This window comes from Hyperoodon ampullatus (genome assembly GCF_949752795.1).
Source record: "Hyperoodon ampullatus genome assembly, chromosome: 12".
NCBI classification, from domain to species: Eukaryota; Metazoa; Chordata; class Mammalia; order Artiodactyla; family Ziphiidae; genus Hyperoodon; species Hyperoodon ampullatus.
The window spans coordinates 33,352,992-33,373,946 of NC_136925.1; the positions used below are offsets into that span (position 1 = coordinate 33,352,992).

The window sequence follows — 20,955 nt, forward strand, 5'->3', positions numbered from 1 at the left end:
GAACTGGAAGAATGGCATTGCCGTCAGCTAACTCTGGGAAGACTGTGAATGGGACAGCATGTACCGCTGTGGATAAGTCAAGTTCCAGGTGTTTGTTAACAGTCAGAGATGTGATGGAGTAAACAGTTGGATAAAGGAGTCTGGAGACCCAGTAGGGTCTGGACTGGAATATTCATTCGAGAGTAGTGTTAAAGCCATAAAACTGGGTGAGATCACTAAAAAGAAACTGAGAGATGAAAAATGATGGATGGTCTGTAAGACAAGAGGAAATCCAAGGGCATTGGGGTAACCTGGAAGTCAGTGAAGATATCCTATCAAGGAAGCAGGGAGTGATATTGCTGATATTAAGTGAAATGAAGGCTGAGACTTGACCATGGAATTCAGCAACCTGGAGATCCTTGGTAACCTTGACAGGGATAGATTCAGTGGAGTGGTGGGAACAAAAGTCTGATTAGAGGGAGTTTACATGAGAGTGGAAGGTGAGGAATCAGAGGCTGTGAATATAGATAGCTCTTTCTAGGAGCTTTCTTACAAAAGAAAGCAGAGGGATGAGGTGATAGCTGGTGGAGAAATTAGTGTCAAGAGAATATTTATTTAAAGTTAAATAACAGCCTGCTTATATTCTAAGGAGAATAAGCTAGCAGAGAAGAAAGAGGTGATGATGCAGGATTGAGAAGAGAATTGTGGCCAATTGTACGATATGAAGGAAGTGTGATTTTTCCTAGCAGGAAGCATAACAGTCTCCCCAAAGGAGAGACCTGATTCGTGATTGCTTTGATAAGCCCAGTTGGCAGCTGGACCTCCAGGCCTTCTCTGTCAGCTGGTTCTGATGATTGAGCACCTAAAGATAGAGTTTATGTCTGCTCTGGGAAAGAGGGAGAGAAATGGACAAAGCATGAAGGGAAGAGCCAGAAATGCTTTGGAAGAGACTGTGTGTCACGTGACCAGGAAGAGAGACGAGGGGATTTTTGGAGTGTGGTGTGCCTGTGATATAAACCTCTCCCCTGTCTTCCCTACTAACTTTTCAGTGGAATCTGCATGTGTAGGTTTTCTTTTGGAAACTCTAAAAATGTGCTGAAAGTTGCCTCAAGATTGTAAACAGATTTAAAGAGTGAAAGCAGAGCCTACCTGTGGAAAGACACCACATCCAGGTTACATAGCTGATTCCTCCTGCCAGACCTCTGTCATCATTGCTTGCCCCAGCTCTCATTTATTTTATGCCAAATTACCCACTGAGAACATTATACCTGCCTCATTCTTCTAAGTCTGGCCTGACAACATATACCCCAGACTCCTAAGTTACATACCTGGTTCTGACTTTTCTGTGCTGTCATCCTAGCCTAGCTAGGGGCGAAGCCTCTGCTTACCTTTTCCCCTCATCTCCCACCGCCGTATTTCTTCCTTGTTCGCTGAGGACAAAACTGAATTATTTGAAGTTCCCCAAAGTCACCATGCTGTCACCAGTGGCTTTGTACATTGTTTCTTCTGTCTGAAATATTTTTCATCTTCTCCAAGAGTGACGCCGCCTCTTTGCCTATTTAACTCATGACTTTAAAATTTCATCTAAAACATCCTTCTATTGGAAGACTGTCCCTGCCTCTGCATTTCCCTCATTGTAGTACTTACCACAGTGCATTGCAACTGATGGTTTATTGTCCATCTCCCCCATTAAGCTGGGAGGTCTCTATCATCCTGGTTTCCATGGTGTTCTATGCACCTAGGATAGGATCTGTTACATGGTAGCTGCTTAATAAATACTTATCATAAATCAAATAAATATATTGCAATTTGTGAATACCAAGCCAAATAGCTTAACATAAGCCCCGACCTCATACAAGTTGGGTATAAAGTTCATCTGCTGCTCTAAAACCAAGGTCATTGCATCTTATAGAGACTCTCTAGTACCCACAACCATAACAAGTTACAGCTGGGATCCTGATGTTTGTTTGTTTTGTTATGTTTTACTTTCCCCCCCAGTCCTCTATTGGAGTTAAAGACTGATTGCTTATGAGTTACAACTAATTTGACTGGGGCCTAACCTCCAGCTTAATTCTTTCTGCTACTCTCTAATCCCCTCCCATTAAAAGAGTCATTCCACATGTTAGGTAGCTGGCCTGAGACCTCTAGAGCCTGAATGGCTGGTAGACCAAGATTGCACAGCATCGGCTGTTGCTCCACTCTTCTCACTCCGGTTCCTCACTGAACCCTGTGACATATTCAGAACCAACACCAGCCCACATTAAAACAAACTTCATGATTTAGATTTAAGCTTCAAGTTGAGAGAAGGAGCTATGCTTTTACTGCATTGCCTCAGCCATGCTATTTCCAGCTTCCACTCTGCCCCTCTTCCACACACCCACAGTGTCCCTACAGCTCATGGATGAGACCTGGTTGCAGAGCCACACAGGCCTCTGTGCCATGTGTCTGACATGGGCTCTGCCCTGATTTCCATCTTCTGAACCTCCACACACCCAACCCACTTCTCTATTTATCTCTTCTCTGCAATCTTTCCCAGTTTCCTCTCTTCACCTTGCACGCATTCCTCTCAGCTCTTCCTTGTGTTAACATCATGTATTTTGTTACAGTTTTAAATTTTATCAAGAAATTGGAACTGCACATGACGCATGTATGGGGATTGAATGTCCTGGTGTTACTAACTTTGACCTTTGAATACTATGAAAAATGTGGCTAAGGAACTTTGAATGACAAATTAGTGATTCTCATTCTAATTCTAATAAAAAGGTAACAGTTTTCAGGGTGGCTCTGACTTCAAGGTACTTATTTTATGCCCCTTTCTTTTCTTAAGTCACAAGTTCATAGGTTTCCTTCAATAGTCCCACAAGGTCCAAACACATACATACAGTAAAACTGCTAAGAGTGTTTTAGATTTGAGTACATGAACTGCAGAGTCTGTGTTCTGCCCAGGAAGTCTGATACATGAATTTCTTGTAGAGTAGGAATTTTTTGTAGAAACTTATTCCACCTATCATGTAAATGGCTAAGTATTCTTCTTAATATTCTTCTTATTCTTCTTAAGGCAAATCGTTATATATTTTGACAGGTTTGGCAAAAAGAAACAGAACAGCCCAACCTAATTGAGCTCATTTTACCATCTATTCTTAAGAACAGTTGCTCATAAGAAAAATGTAGCTGTGCTGAGTACAAATTCCCGCTCTGTCACTTATTAGATTTAAGCCATTTTCAGCTGGCTCAAATCCCTGTGCCTCCTTTTCCTGTAAGAAGAGGAAAAAATACCTCTCAGAATTTTTGTGAAGAATTAGTAAAAACACTAATTTTGTACATAACAAGTGATTATAAATATTATCAAATATCATTATCAAAAATCCTCTGAGTTGCAAAAGAATGAAAACAGGTAATGAACAGTTATTTTTTACTTTGTTTTTTATGTTTAGGATGAGTCTCAATGGGCCATAGAGACACAAATAAGGGAGCAACCAATAGAGATGTCAAGATAACATCATTCTGATAGGGAACAGGGGCAAAAAACAATCCAAGTGTGTTTGGTGTATGTGGGGTACTGACTAGATCCTGTGTTCAGGAGTTCCACGTGGACTGACAATCTAGGACTACTGCTTATTAGCAGTTATGAGAGAGGCTATGCAATGTGTGAGCTTATTATTTGAGAAAGATTTAGTAGAGAAAGACTTCTCCTTCATCTTATCAAGACTGAACAATTCTTAGATGATTTATGGGAAAGTGGGAAGGATTTGAAAGGCAATAGAAATAGCAAGTGATAATCAGAAGCCAAAAAAATATGCAAGATAATAAAAATGAAAGAAAATATAAAGTGTAAACTCTAAAAATATTTTGGAATAGAAATTTAAAAATAGATTTATGCTTAAATACAATGGCAGATTTTATGTTTGTATAACAAACCGTTGGCAAATAGAAGAGTTTTGCTTCCCAAACTCATTACGGACGAATAAAATTCAACATACGGAACACCTCTATATGTACCATTGTCACTGTTAAAAGTAGGAGTAAAGTACTTTGGAAACACCTGGAAATTGTCACCCTTTGAGAATTAAAACTATGAAATCAAAACATAATGAATGAGAATGAAAAGTTGCAAAGCTACCTTAGAAGTCAGAATGCCTCCCTGGTAAGCAAGGTTTGATTATATCCTGTCTGAAGATACCTGACATATCCAAAGAAAGAATACATCCATCAGAAAGAGGATTAGTGAGATATTTGAGTTCTTTAGGCAAAAACAGGAAAACACATGTGACACATCTAAAAAATGTTAATGGAAAATAGATTCTTAGTTGATTTACTACCAACAAGATCAGCCTTACTGGATGCCAAGTTTGAATACTGGCTTTGGAGAAAGATTTCCAGGATTTGAGTCTGGCTTTGAGACTTACTAGACATGAGACTTTGAACATAATAACCCCCATATCAGTGTCTTCACCTCATCTGCAAACTGGGGCTGACAATATTACCTCTTCGCAGAGTTCTTACAAATAAAACACAAACACAAATACGTGCTATCTATGATTATTACATTCATTGAGCCAATCCCCTTTGTTCTGATCCCAAACTAATATTAAGTAAACTTCAGATTGCTATATGGTTTCTCATGTAATTTGAGAATGCTGGGGCCATGCAGTTCAAGTTTTACCGTGCCTGTGACAGATACATTTCTCATAAATTAATAGATTTGATTTCTAGTGTTATGTGTCACTCTCACAATCTTGATTAATGTGAGTCCATTATGTTAGCAATGTGTTTCAGAGCAACCTAAAGGTCTTTTGAGCTAAAGTCAAACTTTAAAAATTCAACACATGTTGCCTCAGTTAAGGATGTAATTAAATTCAATGACAATTCTTCTTTATAAGAAATTCTGTCTCCAGAGAAGTAGATAATAGAGAATGTGTACAGATACATGGTAGGACATTAGCAAAATCAAGGAAAAGGGGAGAGTGTAGAGAGAATGTCTCCTGCTGTTCTCTCATTTATGCTGATAGAGGCTAAAACACAAGACAACTTCCTTTCCACTAATACCCTTGACTATTTCAATGTCCCCTAGTATATCACCTACAAATTCATCCTTGGGTACATAATCAAAGTGATCTTTTAACAGCAAAATTTGTTCATGTCATTTGCCTTAATTTATTCAGTGATTCCATAGTGGGCAGGGGAGGCACACCTAACTTCCCAAGTCCCCCAGCTTCCTCACCCTTAGGGGTGGAGCCAAGGCTAATGTTCATACCTTAGGGTTAAGTCAGTGCCCCTGGCTACAGTTGATTAGATCAAGGGTTAACACAGCTGGGCCAATTAGATCCTCTCTCCAGGAATTTTGAGTTGGGACCAAGAGAGATTAGTTGGTCCCTGTCAGCTGCTGAATGTATAACAAATAAACTCAGGAGTAAATTTGAAGCATGGCATGTCTCCTGTGTGAACTGTGAAGAACAGAAAATTGGTCTCATTAGAAAGATCAGAATGAAGCAGACACATAAAAAAGAACGGAAGTGAGAGATGATGATATCTTAATAACCTTGTTCCTACTTGTTTCTGTTTCTAAGGAATGACTGAATTCCCACATTGGGGTTTCATGAAACTACCTGAATTTTTCTAATAATTCTTCATTTCTGCTTAAGCCAGCCTGAATTTTTTTTTTTTAATACTTGAAACTATGAAGTTTCTTCACTTAGAAAGTGCATTCTAATATGGTGCCCTTCATAACTGGTTCTTGCCTATTACTGGTCCAGCTTCACCTCCCACTTTGTTACAGCTTATACTCAATTTTCCAACAGTACCCACCAAATAACTCACATGATTTTTGAACTTTCCATACTCTCATATCATCAGGTTTTCTACCTGCAGTTTCCTCTTCCTACAAGTACATCCATCCTTTTCCGCCTGCCAAATGGTTACCCCTCCTTAGACATTCTATCCCGACCACTTCCATTGTACTTTAGAGACTCACATTATTATACATAATTCATTGTAGAAAAATGATTTGCATGTCTATCGCCCCACTATCCTATAATCTCATAGATGGCAAACATCTACTGTTTATGGTTTGGTATTTCACTTCTGCATTCCCAATTCAGATCACATAATATGTGCTGTCACGTGTTCCTGATTTATTCACATCTTCAACCTTTCATAATATAAAATGTATGTTCCGTGAACACAATTGCTAAAGGCATTGGTGGTTAATGGTATTCTTTTCTGGAGCAAAAAGATAAAGTAAAACCTGAGCTCCTGAAGAGTCACATTCTACTTGGCATTCTCACCAGTACACAGTAGTTTTGGTAATTATTGTTAGTCATGGGCCCACCACAGAAAGTTTCTTAGGCTGTTTCATCAATGTCAACTTTAAATCATATTTGATGTATATGGGTAAAACCAGTAATAGCAGCATCCTGGGACAGAGCCAAAATAAGAGCTGTGAAGGATCATTTGCTGCTTCATAAGTTCACTGACCTGGACACAAGTGGGAATTAAAAAACAGCAGGCTACCTAATCAGCCACCTGATTAGGTCTGGAGAGCTGAAGTTGGGTTATCACAAGCTGAGAGGGCAGGTAGAGTGACAGAAGGATGGGTGTACGTTTTAGCAGGATCGTCTTGAGACAAAGGAACCTGCAATGTGACCATCAGAAATGAACAACGAGGTGTGCCAATTCCTCTGGGGATGGGTCAGTAACATTGTCAAGACAGCAGGCAATGAAGTATCTATGATGAAGGACGAAGAATGCTGTGATGTAAAAGGAGAATTGCACAGAACTCCTGGTTTGCCTAGGACATTCCTGGGTAATGCTTGTTTTCCTGGACTAAATACTATGGACTTACCTCTACCCCCTTAGACTCTTTTTTTTTAAAATTTTATGTATTGGAGTATAGTTGATTAACAATGTTGTGTTAGTTTCAGGTGTACAGCAAAGTGATTCAGTTATACATATACAAGCATCTATTCTTTTTCAAATTCTTTTCCCATTTAGATTATTACAGAATATTGAGCAGATTTCCCTGTGCTTTAAAAGGGCCCCAGGTTGATAAAAAAGATCATTCAGTGACTAATTATAAGCAACCACTGAATCAAAATATCACCAAACTGTGGTCACAAACCAAAGTACAGTCATCCTTTTTAGAGAGTTTCTAAAGCATTGCTGTGATGTGTTTTTGGGTTGCCTTTGTTTGTGTGTTTACCCAGAATCCCTTTGAGGAAATCTTCTTAGTCTTTGGCTCATGCAAGCCTGGCTTTCTCCCCCCATAACCCCCAAATTTATCTAACTTCATCCCTCCTACTCCCACCAAATAACCCCAACCTGGGCCGGACAGAGTCCCTCGTAGGACTTTGACAGAACTTTTGAGGCAGATTTCTTTATGAGTGTGAGATTCTGTTGGTCATCTGTGCCATCAAGTGAGGAAATGTCAAGAGGTAACGAAGTTACCTTATTTTCAGTTATGGGAAGCAGTGAACTCCATTTCTGCTCAGCGTAGTATTAATTAGGTCTGCACATATTACCAAAAAAGTTCTAAGAAATACAACTGCCTTCTCATTAAACTGTCCAGCTTTTTACCTGCCCTATCTCATTACACCAGGCATAGGCCCACATTCAGTAGCCATATGAATAGGACGAGAAAAATTAAATGATAGGATGGATCTAGGTATGGGTTAGCCTGGGACAAAGCCACTTATCATGACTCTGGTACCACTAGTGAGCACAGCACTTAAGTTACCTTGGCTGGAAATCAGTTGCTAATGTGCTTATTCTTTCATGAATCAGATGTAAGCAAATTTTAATAGCAGTAAGCAAAGAATGAAAATGCAGCATTAATTCTATTGGCTCTCATAAACTGGACCATTCTGAATAGAAAATGGACTTCAGCACATATTGAACTTAGACCCTAAGTCTTTAGAGACCAAAGGGTTTTAGCTTTGACATGATCAAAAGCACTGTTTGCTTTTTAATAATGGCATAATTGCTTTTTCTCATAGCAGTGAAAAAAGAAACAGGGAAAACATATTTTGGTATCAACTAGAAGAGTAATAGGCTGGCAACACCTGCTTTCCAGGGGTCAGAGATATACTACAGGTAACACACCTCAGTTCAGTCCATTTTCTGCGGCAGGCCATTACCAGGTAGGAGCCCTGTGGAGTGGGGTGGAGCTTGTCTCGCAGCTTGGATCCAACCTCAAGCACATGGTAGGAGTTCTGGCATTCTCTGTCTACTTTGTCCCCATTACCCCTGTTGCATCCCCCATTTTTTGTTTTTTTAATCTCTTTAAATTCTCTAGAAGCTGTGTCAGCTCATGGAATTTATTATTTTTTTAACAGTGACAGTTTATTTACAAAAGATAGCCTGGGCAAAATACAAGGCACATATGTTTTCCCTCAACTGTTGATAACAGAATTAAAGACAGGCACGCAGTCTCATTTTTCCTCATTTTCCAAACCGATAAGAAGAAGGAACACAGTAGAATCCAGAATTGCCAGGGAGCACAAAGAAGAAATACCAGTCACAAATAGTCTGACCTCTTAACATTGTGAAAGAAAGCATTCAGTGAAATACCCCCAAATTAATCTTACCCATATTGTTTACAAGAAGAAAATAGGATAATAGCATTTGCCAACATCTAAGTTGCCCAGCAAAGCACAATGTCAAGGAAGTAAAGTGGATGTTATATGTTGCCAGTGCTCTCAATATTCCACATGGGCCTGCTTTTCTTTCTTTTTTTTTTTTTTAGCATCTTTATTGGAGTATAATTGCTCTACAATGGTGTATTAGTTTCTGCTTTATAACAAAGTGAATCAGCTATACATCTATATATATAGATATCCCCATATCTCCTCCCTCTTGTGTCTCCCTCCCACCCTCCCTATCCCACCCCTCTAGGTGGTCACAAAGCACCGAGCTGATCTCCCTATGCTATGCGGCTGCTTCCCACTAGCTATCTATTTTACATTTGGTAGTACATATAAGTCCATGCCACTCTCTCACTTTGTCCCAACTTACCCTTACCCCTCCCCGTGTCCTCGAGTCCATTCTCTATGTCTGCGTCTTTATTCCTGTCCTGCCCCTACGTTCTTCAGAACCTTTTTTTTTTTTAGATTCCATATATATGTGTTAGCATATGGTATTTGTTTTTCTCTTTCTGACTTACTTCACTTTGTATGACAGACTCTATATCCATCCACCTCACTACAAATAACTCAATTTCATTTCTTTTTATGGCTGAATAATATTCCATTGTATGTATGTGCCACACCCTGAGAAAACCATAATTCAAAAAGAGTCATGTACCACAATGTTCATTGCAGCTTTATTTGCAATAGCCAGGACATGGAAGCCACCCTAAGTGTCCATGACAGATGAATGGATAAAACTCATGGGGTTCAAAACAATGGCCACCAACCTCTGTCCTCACCTTTCAGCAATCAAAAGCAGCAATCAGGCAATTAACACTCAGAATACACACCCAATATTTGGAAGACAAAGTCCTTATCTCCCATCCTGGCTCCAGCAAGTTGCACCAGGAACATGGCTCTAAGGCAGCTTGTCACAAGAATGGAGTTTGGGGGATTGTAGTGCATCCCCCGTTTTGAACTTGAGACTTCTGGTTATAGCTCTGAGACCCTACCTAGTAAGACTGCACATCTAGATGGACTGGTTGTCTGGAAGTACAGTGTTTCCCTCAACTTGGCCTAGAGAATCACAAGCCACTGATAATGTGTCTCATGCTTTAGACTTCTTTATGTATTGAGTCAAGCCTAAGGACTTCAGATTTCAATGGCCACTGAGCGTATTTCCTCTTAACTGCCCTCATAGTATCCAGGCCTATACTAACTAAAACTGTTCTGTATGTTCCTGGCTTCTTCATTCCCACCTTTCCATCTTAAAAGATCCAGAGTATTGACTCACCAGACTTATGAAATAAACACCATAGGCTATGAATTGCTACTGGCTACACCTGGATATAAAAATATGTAAGGGCAGTGCTACTTAGGAAGCTTTTACAATCCATTTGAGAGATCATAATTGCTCAATCCAGTGTATTAAAAGTAGTAAGAGTTGACAGCTTTTTATGTACATTTGAAGGTAGATTTGATAAGATTTTCTAATAAATTGGATGTGAGGTGTGCTAGAAAGAAAGGATTAAAGATGACATCAAGGTTTTTGGCCTAACTGTAATGATAAAGAGTTGCCCTTATCATAGGTGGGGACAATTGAAGGAGGAACACTTTTGGAGACTGAGGAGATGAAGAGCCAATTTTGGAATGCTTTGTAGTATTTACTGTACATCAAGGTAGAGATGTTACTTTATTCAGGAGTCCCCAAGATCACCCTCAGGTTTGATAATTCACTAGGACAACTCACAGAATGACCAAAAGCTGTTATACTCACTGTTACAATTTATGACAAGGATACAGAATAAGATCAGCCAAGAGAAGAGGCACACAGGTCCACACTCAGGTTCCAGTCGTCTTCTCCCAACAACTGGATTTGTAGGCAGTACTAACTTTTCCAGGCAACAATGAGTGACAGTAGGCATGGAGTATTACCAACCAAGAAAACTCACTGGAGCCTTGGTGTCCAGAGTTGTAACTGGGGCTTGGTCACGTAGACACAGTTGACCACTTGCTTGGCTGACCTGTAGGTCACTATCCCCTCCAGAGGTTTAGCTGATATCTCATGACCCAAAGCCCCTACCATAAATTACGTTGTTAGATATTCTCTGTGGCCCAAGGCCTCCAGATAAACAAAGTTCTCTTATTGGGGCTTAGAGATTACCTCCCAGGAGCTAAGCACACAGGCCAGACCTCTCTGTGGGTAAGGTTAATTCTTTACTATGCAACTGTCAAATAGGAAAGTTAATTTAAGAGTCTAGAGTTCAGGAAAGGGGTCGGCCCAGATTCTCCTCGGAGGAGAAGTCAGGGCAGAGATAAATTAGATTACCACAATGTTCATTGCAGCTCTATTTACAATAGCCCGGAGATGGAAACAACCTAAGTGTCCATCATCGGATGAATGGATAAAGAAGATGTGGCACATATATACAATGGAATATTACTCAGCCATAAAAAGAAACGAAATTGAGTTATTTGTGGTGAGGTGGATAGACCTAGAGTCTGTCATACAGAGTGAAGTAAGTCAGAAAGAGAAAGACAAATACCGTATGCTAACACATATATATGGAAGTTAAGAAAAAAAAAATGTCATGAAGAACCTGGGGGTAAGACAGGAATAAAGACACAGACCTACTAGAGAATGGACTTGAGGATATGGGGAGGGGGAAGGGTAAGCTGTGACAAAGTGAGAGTGGCACGGACATATATACACTACCAAATGTAAAATAGATAGCTAGTGGGAAGCAGCCGCATAGCACAGGGAGATCAGCTCGGTGCTTTGTGACCACCTAGAGGGGTGGGATAGGGAGGATGTGAGGGAGGGAGACACAAGAGGGAAGAGATGTGGGAACATATGTATATGTATAAATGATTCACTTTGTTATAAAGCAGAAACTAACACACCATTGTAAAGCAATTATACTCCAATAAAGATGTAAAAAAAAAAATTAGATTTCCCAGGGAAATAGAAGTAGAGGAATAGTGTGTGTATGCATGTGTGCCTGAGTGTACACACACACAAATACACTTGAACATGTATTATGTGTCAAACTGAGTTTTCAGGGTTTGGAGGTGTTTTAGAAGAGAAAGAATATAAAATTTTAATGAGTTGCTTCAGGCAATAAATTTATGCAATTTTTAAATGTTTTCATGGGACTGTAAGTGTCAGAGTTACTGTTTGGATTCTACTTATTTGAATGCATCGTGATTCAGGGTTGAACCATATGGATCCTGGCATCGACAGAGAGCATGGTGCCTAAAATGTGTTGTCTGCACTGTATTATTTTCCATTCTGAAGCATAGAAAGGCTTTGCCATCAATAAAACAATATCGTGGATAGGATTTGATGACACTAATACATAAGGAGGAGATTTTAATAGAGGGACGACCAATACATGGTGTTACCATGCCTGCCTACCCCACCACCCAGGTTCCATCCCTTATTGACCTATGTCCCTGATCACAGAACTGGTCTCAAGAATGTTCTCAACACAGTGCTCCAGGAAGCCACCAATAATCAGTTGACCCTGGCATGTGAATTGAAACTCATTTGCCACTTGGTTTCTAATGTATCAAGCTGAAGTGTTTTTACATATTTTCAGTTTTGAATGTATTAGGCTCTGTCATTCTTGAAATATATAACACATTTCAAATAGAGAGAAGGAAATTGCTCTCTGTAAGGTTAGTGTTAGGATTTTAGGATTTTTCCAGGAAACCAGCCCTCTAATTTTACTTTACATAGCTTTCTCTCCCTTTTCCAAGAAGATGAAAACCACATTGGAAGTTTCCTCTCCTCTTTTCTTCTTCTCCCTTTTTTTTTTTTTCTGGACCCCACTTTTATTTATTTTCTATCTTCCCTGTACTGTTGAACAAATTCACCTTGCCCCCAAGGAGAGGAGGGCTGACAAAAATTTGGAGACAGAATTTTTTTCAATGTCAATCTACCTCTCCTGTCAAAGCCATTTATGATTTTCTTATTATGATTAGCTCTCTTCTCTATATTTACAGCATTACTGTACATTACAAGGTCCACAACTGGTATACATATTCTATTTAGTTTTCTTTAAAGCGCTCTGTAGCACAAATAAAACATTCAATAAAAATAACTCCTTGAAATGTTATACTTGGCCTTTCAATGAATTGTCTTTTCTCAACTGAAAAAAAAAACAACTGATGATGATTGAATGTAGATGAGTCATTTTTAGGCAATGCATTTTGGGTAAGGGGAGTCTGGACTGCACAAAGACCACATTATCTGAAATGATAAATAGGCCTGATTAATAAGCCAGGTGGCAAAGCTCTAGTTTGTGTGGCAGCTGAAATAGATACCTGGGTATGGGAGCAAACTGGGGACTCCCTTCCTGGGGCTGGGGGAGACTGGGCCTGTGGAGAGGTGGTGTGATTGATCTTTTTAGAAGCAAGTGCCAGCTGGAGTGTGCATAAATGTTCATTCTGGGTTTTCCTTAAAAGCTAAATTGATGGCAACTTCTGAAAAGAGCATCTTGGACCTCTGTCGCCTGGAAGCTTAAGATACGCCTTGATTTTAGGTGCTGTAAAATAACTGAAAGCAGAAAAAGCTTTAAGAAATGTACTCTCAGTGATAGAATTAGAGGGAATAGAATGTTACTCATCTACCAAAGTAAAGGGATAATTGCAATGTGGTGCTCTTGTTTATTAGAAGATTTTCAGGAACCCATCTGCTTGGATTTTTTCTTTTTTATTATTATTACATCAACTAATTGCATTAGGGAAAAGGGGATATTTTAATTAAAAGACTGTTTTAAGGCGTTATAATTCTACTCTTTCATTAAATAATTTAACCAGGTGCCAAATTTGTTAAAGTATATTTCTGAAAATTGTTGTTTGGAAATTATTTGTGTTAACCATATTTTCAACAAAATAGATGTTGCCCTTTTATTTTATCTAATAGTTGAGTCCTTTTATTTCTCCATTTTGACCAAAGAACCATAGGATAGGACCACATATATACTATCCCAATTATTTTGAAAGGCTTACTTTTTTCCTAAAAAGGGGACAAAACTGTTTCATTTTACAAAACATGCATATTTACTTGTATATGATGGAGGGATTAGGGTAATCCTTTCTGAAATTGGCATTTTTGGACTGTGATACATTGCAGAGGAACACTGGGGTAGGTAGGAAGATTGATAGCGATCCACAGCAGAAAATACATAGCCAGTATTTTAATTAAAAGACATTCCTACTGTTTAAGCCCTTTTTCCTGTGGATAAAAATCTCACCCACATATGTTAAATGACAGGGATGTCATCAAATAACTCAAGTAGGTCAGTAAACGTCCACTCTTTGGATGTCTTGAATGCATCTCCCATTTTGTCAGCCCTCCTCTTATTCTTTCAAGGTGTTCTGAATAACAGAATTCAGACAGGGGTTTGTATGTAAGTGTCAGACAGTGGGGAGGGGAAAGGATCTACAATGGAAATATGGATAAAAGAGAAACAATAGTACTGGACAGAGCAATGAAAGCTTAGAAGCTCAGAGAGGACTCTAAGCACCTGTGCAGTAGATGATGGAAAGCCAGAATTTAAAAATCATGATTCTACTTTCAGTATTCAAACACCTCTCTAGATTTCTTCTCTCGGATTGAAATGCTGAACGATTTTGATTCCAAAAACTGAATGTGAAAAGCATTAGAGAAACAACTTTGGTATTAAAAAATGTAAAAGTCAAACTGTATGTCATGCAAAGACTGAATAAATACTACTATCCCAATCATTATATTTATACATGAAATGATGTCTTGTGCATAGTAGATATGCAGTAAATATATGTTGAATGAATGAATGAATGAATAAAGACAACATTTCTCTCAAATTCTCAAGTAAGAGATGGCAGTTCCTACTAGCAACAGCTATTTAAAAAAAAATTTTAGCCCTTCAATATTATTCCTCAGGGAAGCTGGCAAACTGAAATCTGTTACATTAATGCCAGCAGGGATGTATATGTGTGAAGAGAATAAGTAAACATTTATTGTACCTGATAGCTCAGTGGACTATCCACATGAATTCTTAAGACACTTGAAAATGCTTGGCAATATTTATACTTAGGGTGAACTCTACAAATTCTGTTTGTGGATTTTATACTTCTGAAAATTTCTATTTTCGAGTCAGTTGAGCTTTTTCAATTCAGAACTGTTGGGCTAATCCATAACTATATAGCTACTTTTTCTTTAGTAATGAGTTAATCTCAACATTTTGATTAAAATTTTGTTGTTGTTAGGTGTTCAGTCTATATGATTGTCAAAATAACTTCCAAGAACAGATTTAGTAACCAGCACATTTAAAAAAATAACTATATTCTTTCCTTCTTAGCCCAAATAACAGCAATGAAAATTGCTACTTTTTGAGAATCTAATATATGCCAGTTCCTTTTGGTGTTTTTTTTTGTTTGTTTTTTTCTTTTCTTTTTTTTTTTTTTGCGTTACGCGGACATCTCACTGTTGTGGCCTCTCCCGTTGCGGACCAAGGATCCGGACGCACAGGCTCAGTGGCCATGGCTCATGGCCCCAGCTGCTCCGCTGCATGTGCGATCCTCCCGGACCGGGGCACGAACCCGTGTCCCCTGCATCAGCAGGCGGACTCTCAACCACTGCGCCACCAGGGAAGCCCTTTGATGTTTTATATATTAATTCATAGATGGTTTTACCCTATTATAGAGAAGAGGAAAATAAAACGGATAAAAGAGAGATACAATGTCTTGCATAAAGATCCCCATATCATAGATTTTTGAACTGAGATTCACATTCAACACTCAGGCTGTTGCTACTCTGGTAGACTAAATCCCCCAAATTTACATTTGAGTCGCTCAAAATCTTGTGAGGTAAGTAAGCCAAGGGTAGCTTTCTTTTCTTTATTCAACCAAGGTTGGTATTAGATCAGTCTGCATTTATATAAATAACTTAATGAGAATAAGAGAAACTTAGAACTAGGAAAAATTTAGAGATAATCCTATTTAGTAATTCTTAGGCATTTTGGTTTGGGTACCACTTTATACTCTTAATAATTACTGAGGATCTCTAAAAGCATTTATAATATGCTTATAAACATTTACCATATTAGTAATAAAATTATAACATTTAAAAATATTTATTAATTCAATAATTGCAATAACAAATCTATTATCTATTCACGTATCATATTTTAATGAAAAATACCTATATTTTCTAAAACAAAAAAAGTAATAAGAGTGGCTTTGTTTTGCATTCTCATAAGTCTCTTTAATGTTTGGTTTAATAGGAGGTAGTTGGATTTTCATATCTACTTCCTCGTTCAATCTGCTGTGACATCATCCATGTCTTGTAACCCCAAGAACACTCCACTGCACACGTGTGACTGAATGAAAGTAAAAAAGCCAAAGAACCTCTTATTATTATTATGAAAATAACTGGACCTCAGGGACCCTCCTGAGAGGGCTGTGGACCACACTTTGAGAACTGCTGATCTAGATAAGACTCCTCCCATGACCTCACACTCTGGAAGCACTCTCTCCTCACAGATGCCCAAGCCAAAAATCTGAGAAACCTCCCTGACTCAGCCCTTCTCCCTCACCAACCACTTACCATCTTTTCTCAAAAATCTCTAGTCCCTTTTTTTTTCTTAGATTCCATATATATGTGTTAGCATACGGTATTTGTTTTTCTCTTTCTGACTTACTTCACTCTGTATGACAGACTCTAGGCAAAGTGAGAGAGTGGCACGGACATATATACACTACCAAACGTAAAATAGATAGCTAGTGGGAAGCAGCCGCATAGCACAGGGAGATCAGCTCTGTGCTTTGTGACCACCTAGAGGGGTGGGATAGGGAGGGTGGGAGGGAGGGAGACGCAAGAGGGATGAGATATGGGAACATATGTATATGTATAACTGATTCACTTTGTTATAAAGCAGAAACTAACACACCACACACACACAAAAAATCTCTAGTCCCTCCTCTTCTTTCTCTCCCTACCGTCTTGACCTGAACACACACCTTACCCTTTCCCAACCTGCGTTATTAAAACTGTCTTCCAACTCTTCCTCCCATTTTAGTTCTTCTCTTCTGTCCTCTATAGTGAAAATCTGAGTGATTCTTTTGAAATGCAGATTCCAAGTGAGCATTTTCTACCACCTTTAAGTTAAGGCCTTAACTCTACTGTAAAATACAAGGGCATCCTAAGCATCCCTGCCCTCTTCTCAAATTACACTTGTCAGCACTTCTTCCTTGCTTCTTAAGATTCTTTGCCCATGCTCTCTCACCTCCATGCCAGTATAAAAGCTGTCTTTTCTTCCATCCATTCCTTCCATTCTTTCTCTTTTTATTTAGGTATTAACTTAGACGTCACCTCCTTTGAGATAATTTCCCTGAACACTCCCATTCTGAGTTAGGTGATCCTGCTGTATGCTTCCTCAACCATCTGTACTTTCCCTATCAAAATAGTATTGCAATTTTTAATTTATAATTGCTTGCTTAGTAGCGTTTGTCCCCCTGTGTATTTTTAGCGTGGTATGGGCAGGAAATTTGTCTATTTATATATTTCATTGTCTCCTCAATGTCTAGAACAGTGCTTGACCTACAGTAAAAATTTAATAAACATTTGATGCATGGGTAAATGAATGTCTTTTTTTCTCTCTCTTATTCCTACAGTCAGTTGTATTTACAGTTTTTAACTCACTCTTCCTAATGAAGTTGGAAATCATTCTTTGAATTAATTGTTTTATTGTCTTATGCTACTAGTTAATATAAAATAGTTATTATCCTACAATATAGCTATCAAAGGGTAGCTCTCATAAGACACTTATCTGAAACCAGACCTATCTTTGGAAATTGGCCACACTCTTTGAATCTCTCACCTGGAAAGATTGTTAAAAATGTACATGCAGGGGCTTCCCTGGTGGCGCAGTGGTTGAGAGTCCGCCTGCCGAGGCAGGGGACGCGGGTTCGTGCCCCGGTCCGGGAGGATCCCGCATGCCGCGGAGCGGCTGGGCCCGTGGGCCATGGCCGCTGGGCCTGCGCGTCCGGAGCCTGTGCTCCTCAACGGGAGAGGCCACAACAGTGAGAGGCCTGCTTACCACAAAAAAAAAAAAAAATTGTACACGCAGGAGTCCTATCACCTGAAGATTCTTATTTGGTTGTTTAGATTGTACCCCAGCTTCACAGGTTACTATCATGCCTTCCAAAGTTTGGGAGCCACTGCCTTACAGCAATTATATTCAGGTTTATTTATAAAAAGTAGTTAAACAACGTTACTACCCTTTAAGAATTTATTCTAATTTAGTTACAGAGTACTCCCATATGTAAAGAAATGTATAGCCTTTTATAGATGTTTTAGAGGATTTTATAGCCCAGTGTTAAATGCTGCTACAATTAAGCAGGTGTTATAAATTCAAATATTTGTTTTCATCTTTGTACAGTTCAGTGTTAACATCTGTAATCATTATATACATAATTCCCTAGACTGAATTGTATCATGTTTAATGGGTATATTTGATATCAATTAATTATGTAGTATTTATTTTACTAATAATATTATACTGTGTAATTTATGCAAATATTATTTGTAGGATTTTATATATCAAAATTTTAAAATAACTTACAATGAAGTAAACTTTCTGGGACAATGTTTTATTTAATGAATTCATTTAATTTTTTATAATTTTATTTATTATTTTTTTTTGGCTGCAATGGGTCTTTGTTGCTGCACGTGGGCTTTCTCTAGTTGTGGCGAGCGGGGGCTACTCTTCATTGTGGTGCACGAGTTTCTGCTTGCCGTGGCTTCTCTTGTTGTGGAGCACGGGTTCTAGGCACATGGGCTTCAGTAGTTGTGGCACATGGGCTCAGTAGTGGTGGCTCCCAGGCTCTAGAGTGCAGGCTCAGTAACTGTGGTGCATGGGCTTAATTGCTCCAAGGCATGTGGGATCTTTCCAGACCAGGGATCGAACCCATGTCCCCTGCACTGGCAGGAGGATTCTTAACCACTGTGCCACCAGGGAAGTCTGGTGGGATGATATTTTAAAAGCAAAAGATACTAGATATATTTATGAATTTACATATGTTTTATCTTGCATGTCTCAAGGATAAAAATACTGAAAATTAGTCATGTTAATTTTATTAACTATGTTGCAACATATTAAAGTGTATATAGCATTACATGTCTAAGAGGATCTATTATTTATTTAAAAACTGAATGAAAAAAATTCCTAGAATTAGATTTTATTCTTTAGATCTCATGTTATTTTAATATACAGTAGATTTTTAGTCATAGTAAGATTCTTTTAATTCCTGTTTCCAAATAGAGTTATATATATATAATAAAGAGAGTATGTGTGTGTGTGTATATATATATATATATATATATATATAGAGAGAGAGAGAGAGAGAGAGAGAGAGAGAGAGTTCCAGATAGTTATTTACAAATAGTTTCCTTTATTATTGTTTGTCATAGTAATATTTATGAAGGTAGTTTTTCAGGAAAGATAGAAGCAGAGTTTTAGAAATATAAAGATGAGATGGTAAAAGGGGTAAATAAGAAGGAAGAGGGGAGAAGGGGAAAGGAAATTGCTTAATTTTGTCCAAGCTAATAGAATTGTATGATCGTTCTTTTCTTATCATACTCTTATATATTGGATCTTTTATATCAGTTTTTAAGGGGTTTCATTACTTAGAAAGTTTCTATAAAGGAATAAATTCATTGATTTGTCTCTGTTATTTAAAAATGCATAACGGTTTAATGATCTATTGAAAATGGACCTATTAATTTGATATATTTTTGAAACATATAATCAGGAGCTGCTTTTCTAGGAAAATGTTTGCTTTATTAGTAATTTCTGTGGTTATATTTATTTCTGAAGAAATACAGAATGATACAAATAAAAACAATACAAAGGAAAGTTTTATTTCTTAAAGTGATTTAATTACACTTCTGGCTATTTAGTCTTCTTATTAAGAAAAATATATCACTCTTACATATACACCAAATTATTAGACCATTACTTGTGAACAAAAACAAGAAACAATAACCAAAGTTTGTAATAATAGAGAATAATTACATAAATTATGTCCACTAAAACTTAATTGGACAAACTAGAACAGTAATCACTAACTTACAATGACCTATAAGACATTGTCACAAAACAATTATTGATGTAAAATACAAAAAAAAAAACCCTCTATGTATATATGTGCAAATGCATATGGAGGATAATATTTCAAACCATCAACAGTGACAACCCACTGGGAGTAAAATTAGGATAGAGAGGGAAACTATTTTATTTTTTATTCTTTTATATATTTAAATTATTTACATTAACTTACAGTCATGTATGTCTTTCATACTTTGAGAAATACCCTAAGAATTTGAGAAGTGATTTTAACAAAAATAACTGGGGATTGGGAGTTCTGAAGTAGGAATTTCAATGGTCACGTCATGACGTACACATGTACATGGTCAAGGAAATCAGGTATGTTTTGTGATTCTATGAACTACTCTGTTTTTTCTGTAACATTCTATTTTTTTTCTTTTTCATTAAAGGTCTCATTCGCTTGCAGGAGCTCATCAAAGCTCCATCAAGATACAATCTTCGACTTAAGATCCGTCAACTACCTGCTGATACAAAGGATGCAAAACCCTTACTAAAAGAAATGAAAAGAGGCAAGGAGTTCCATGTCATCTTTGACTGTAGCCATGAAATGGCAGCAGGCATTTTGAAACAGGTAATCTTTAAATTATTTAAGTTCTTAATTTATTTATTAAATTTGAGTTTGAAATTTTTTTTTTACATCTTTATTGGAGTATAAGTGCTTTACAATGTTGTGTTAGTTTCTGCTGTATAACAAAGTGAATCAGCTATATGTATACATATATCTCCATGTCCCTTCCCTCTTGCGCCTCCCTCCCACCCTCCCTATCCCACCCCTCTAGGTGGTCACAAAGTACTGAGCTGATCTCCCTGTGCTATGCAGCTTCTTCCCACTAGCTATCTATTTTACATTTGGTAGTGTATACATGTCAATGCTACTCTCTCACTTCGTCCCAACTTCCCCTTCCCAGTCCCCCCAAGCCGTGTCTTCAAGTCCATTCTCTACGTCTGCATCTTTATTCCTGTCCTGCCCCTAGGTTCTTCAGAACCCTTTTTTTTTTTTAGATTCCATATATATGTGTTAGCATAGGTACTTGTTTTTCTCTTTCTGACTTACTTCACTCTGTATGACAGTCTCTAGGTCCATCCACCTCACTACAAATAACTCAATTCTGTTTCTTTTTATTGCTGAGTAATATTCCATTGTATATATGTGCCACATCTTCTTTATCCATTCACCTACTGTTAGGTTGCTTCCA

General features: G+C 38.0%; 1 protein-coding gene across 3 annotated transcripts in view; it reads left to right on the forward strand.

Moving 5' to 3' along the window:
* The window catches only part of GRIK2 (glutamate ionotropic receptor kainate type subunit 2), a gene marked incomplete at both ends in the record, with an annotated part of 630,446 nt that overhangs the window by 275,375 nt on the left and 334,116 nt on the right, over window positions 1–20,955 (forward strand). For all 3 annotated transcript variants that reach the window (XM_079716371.1, XM_079716372.1, XM_079716373.1), the window contains one exon: window positions 20,149–20,330. In XM_079716371.1, the coding sequence (XP_079572497.1) occupies window positions 20,149–20,330 (182 nt within the window). The remainder of the gene's footprint in view (window positions 1–20,148; window positions 20,331–20,955) is intronic.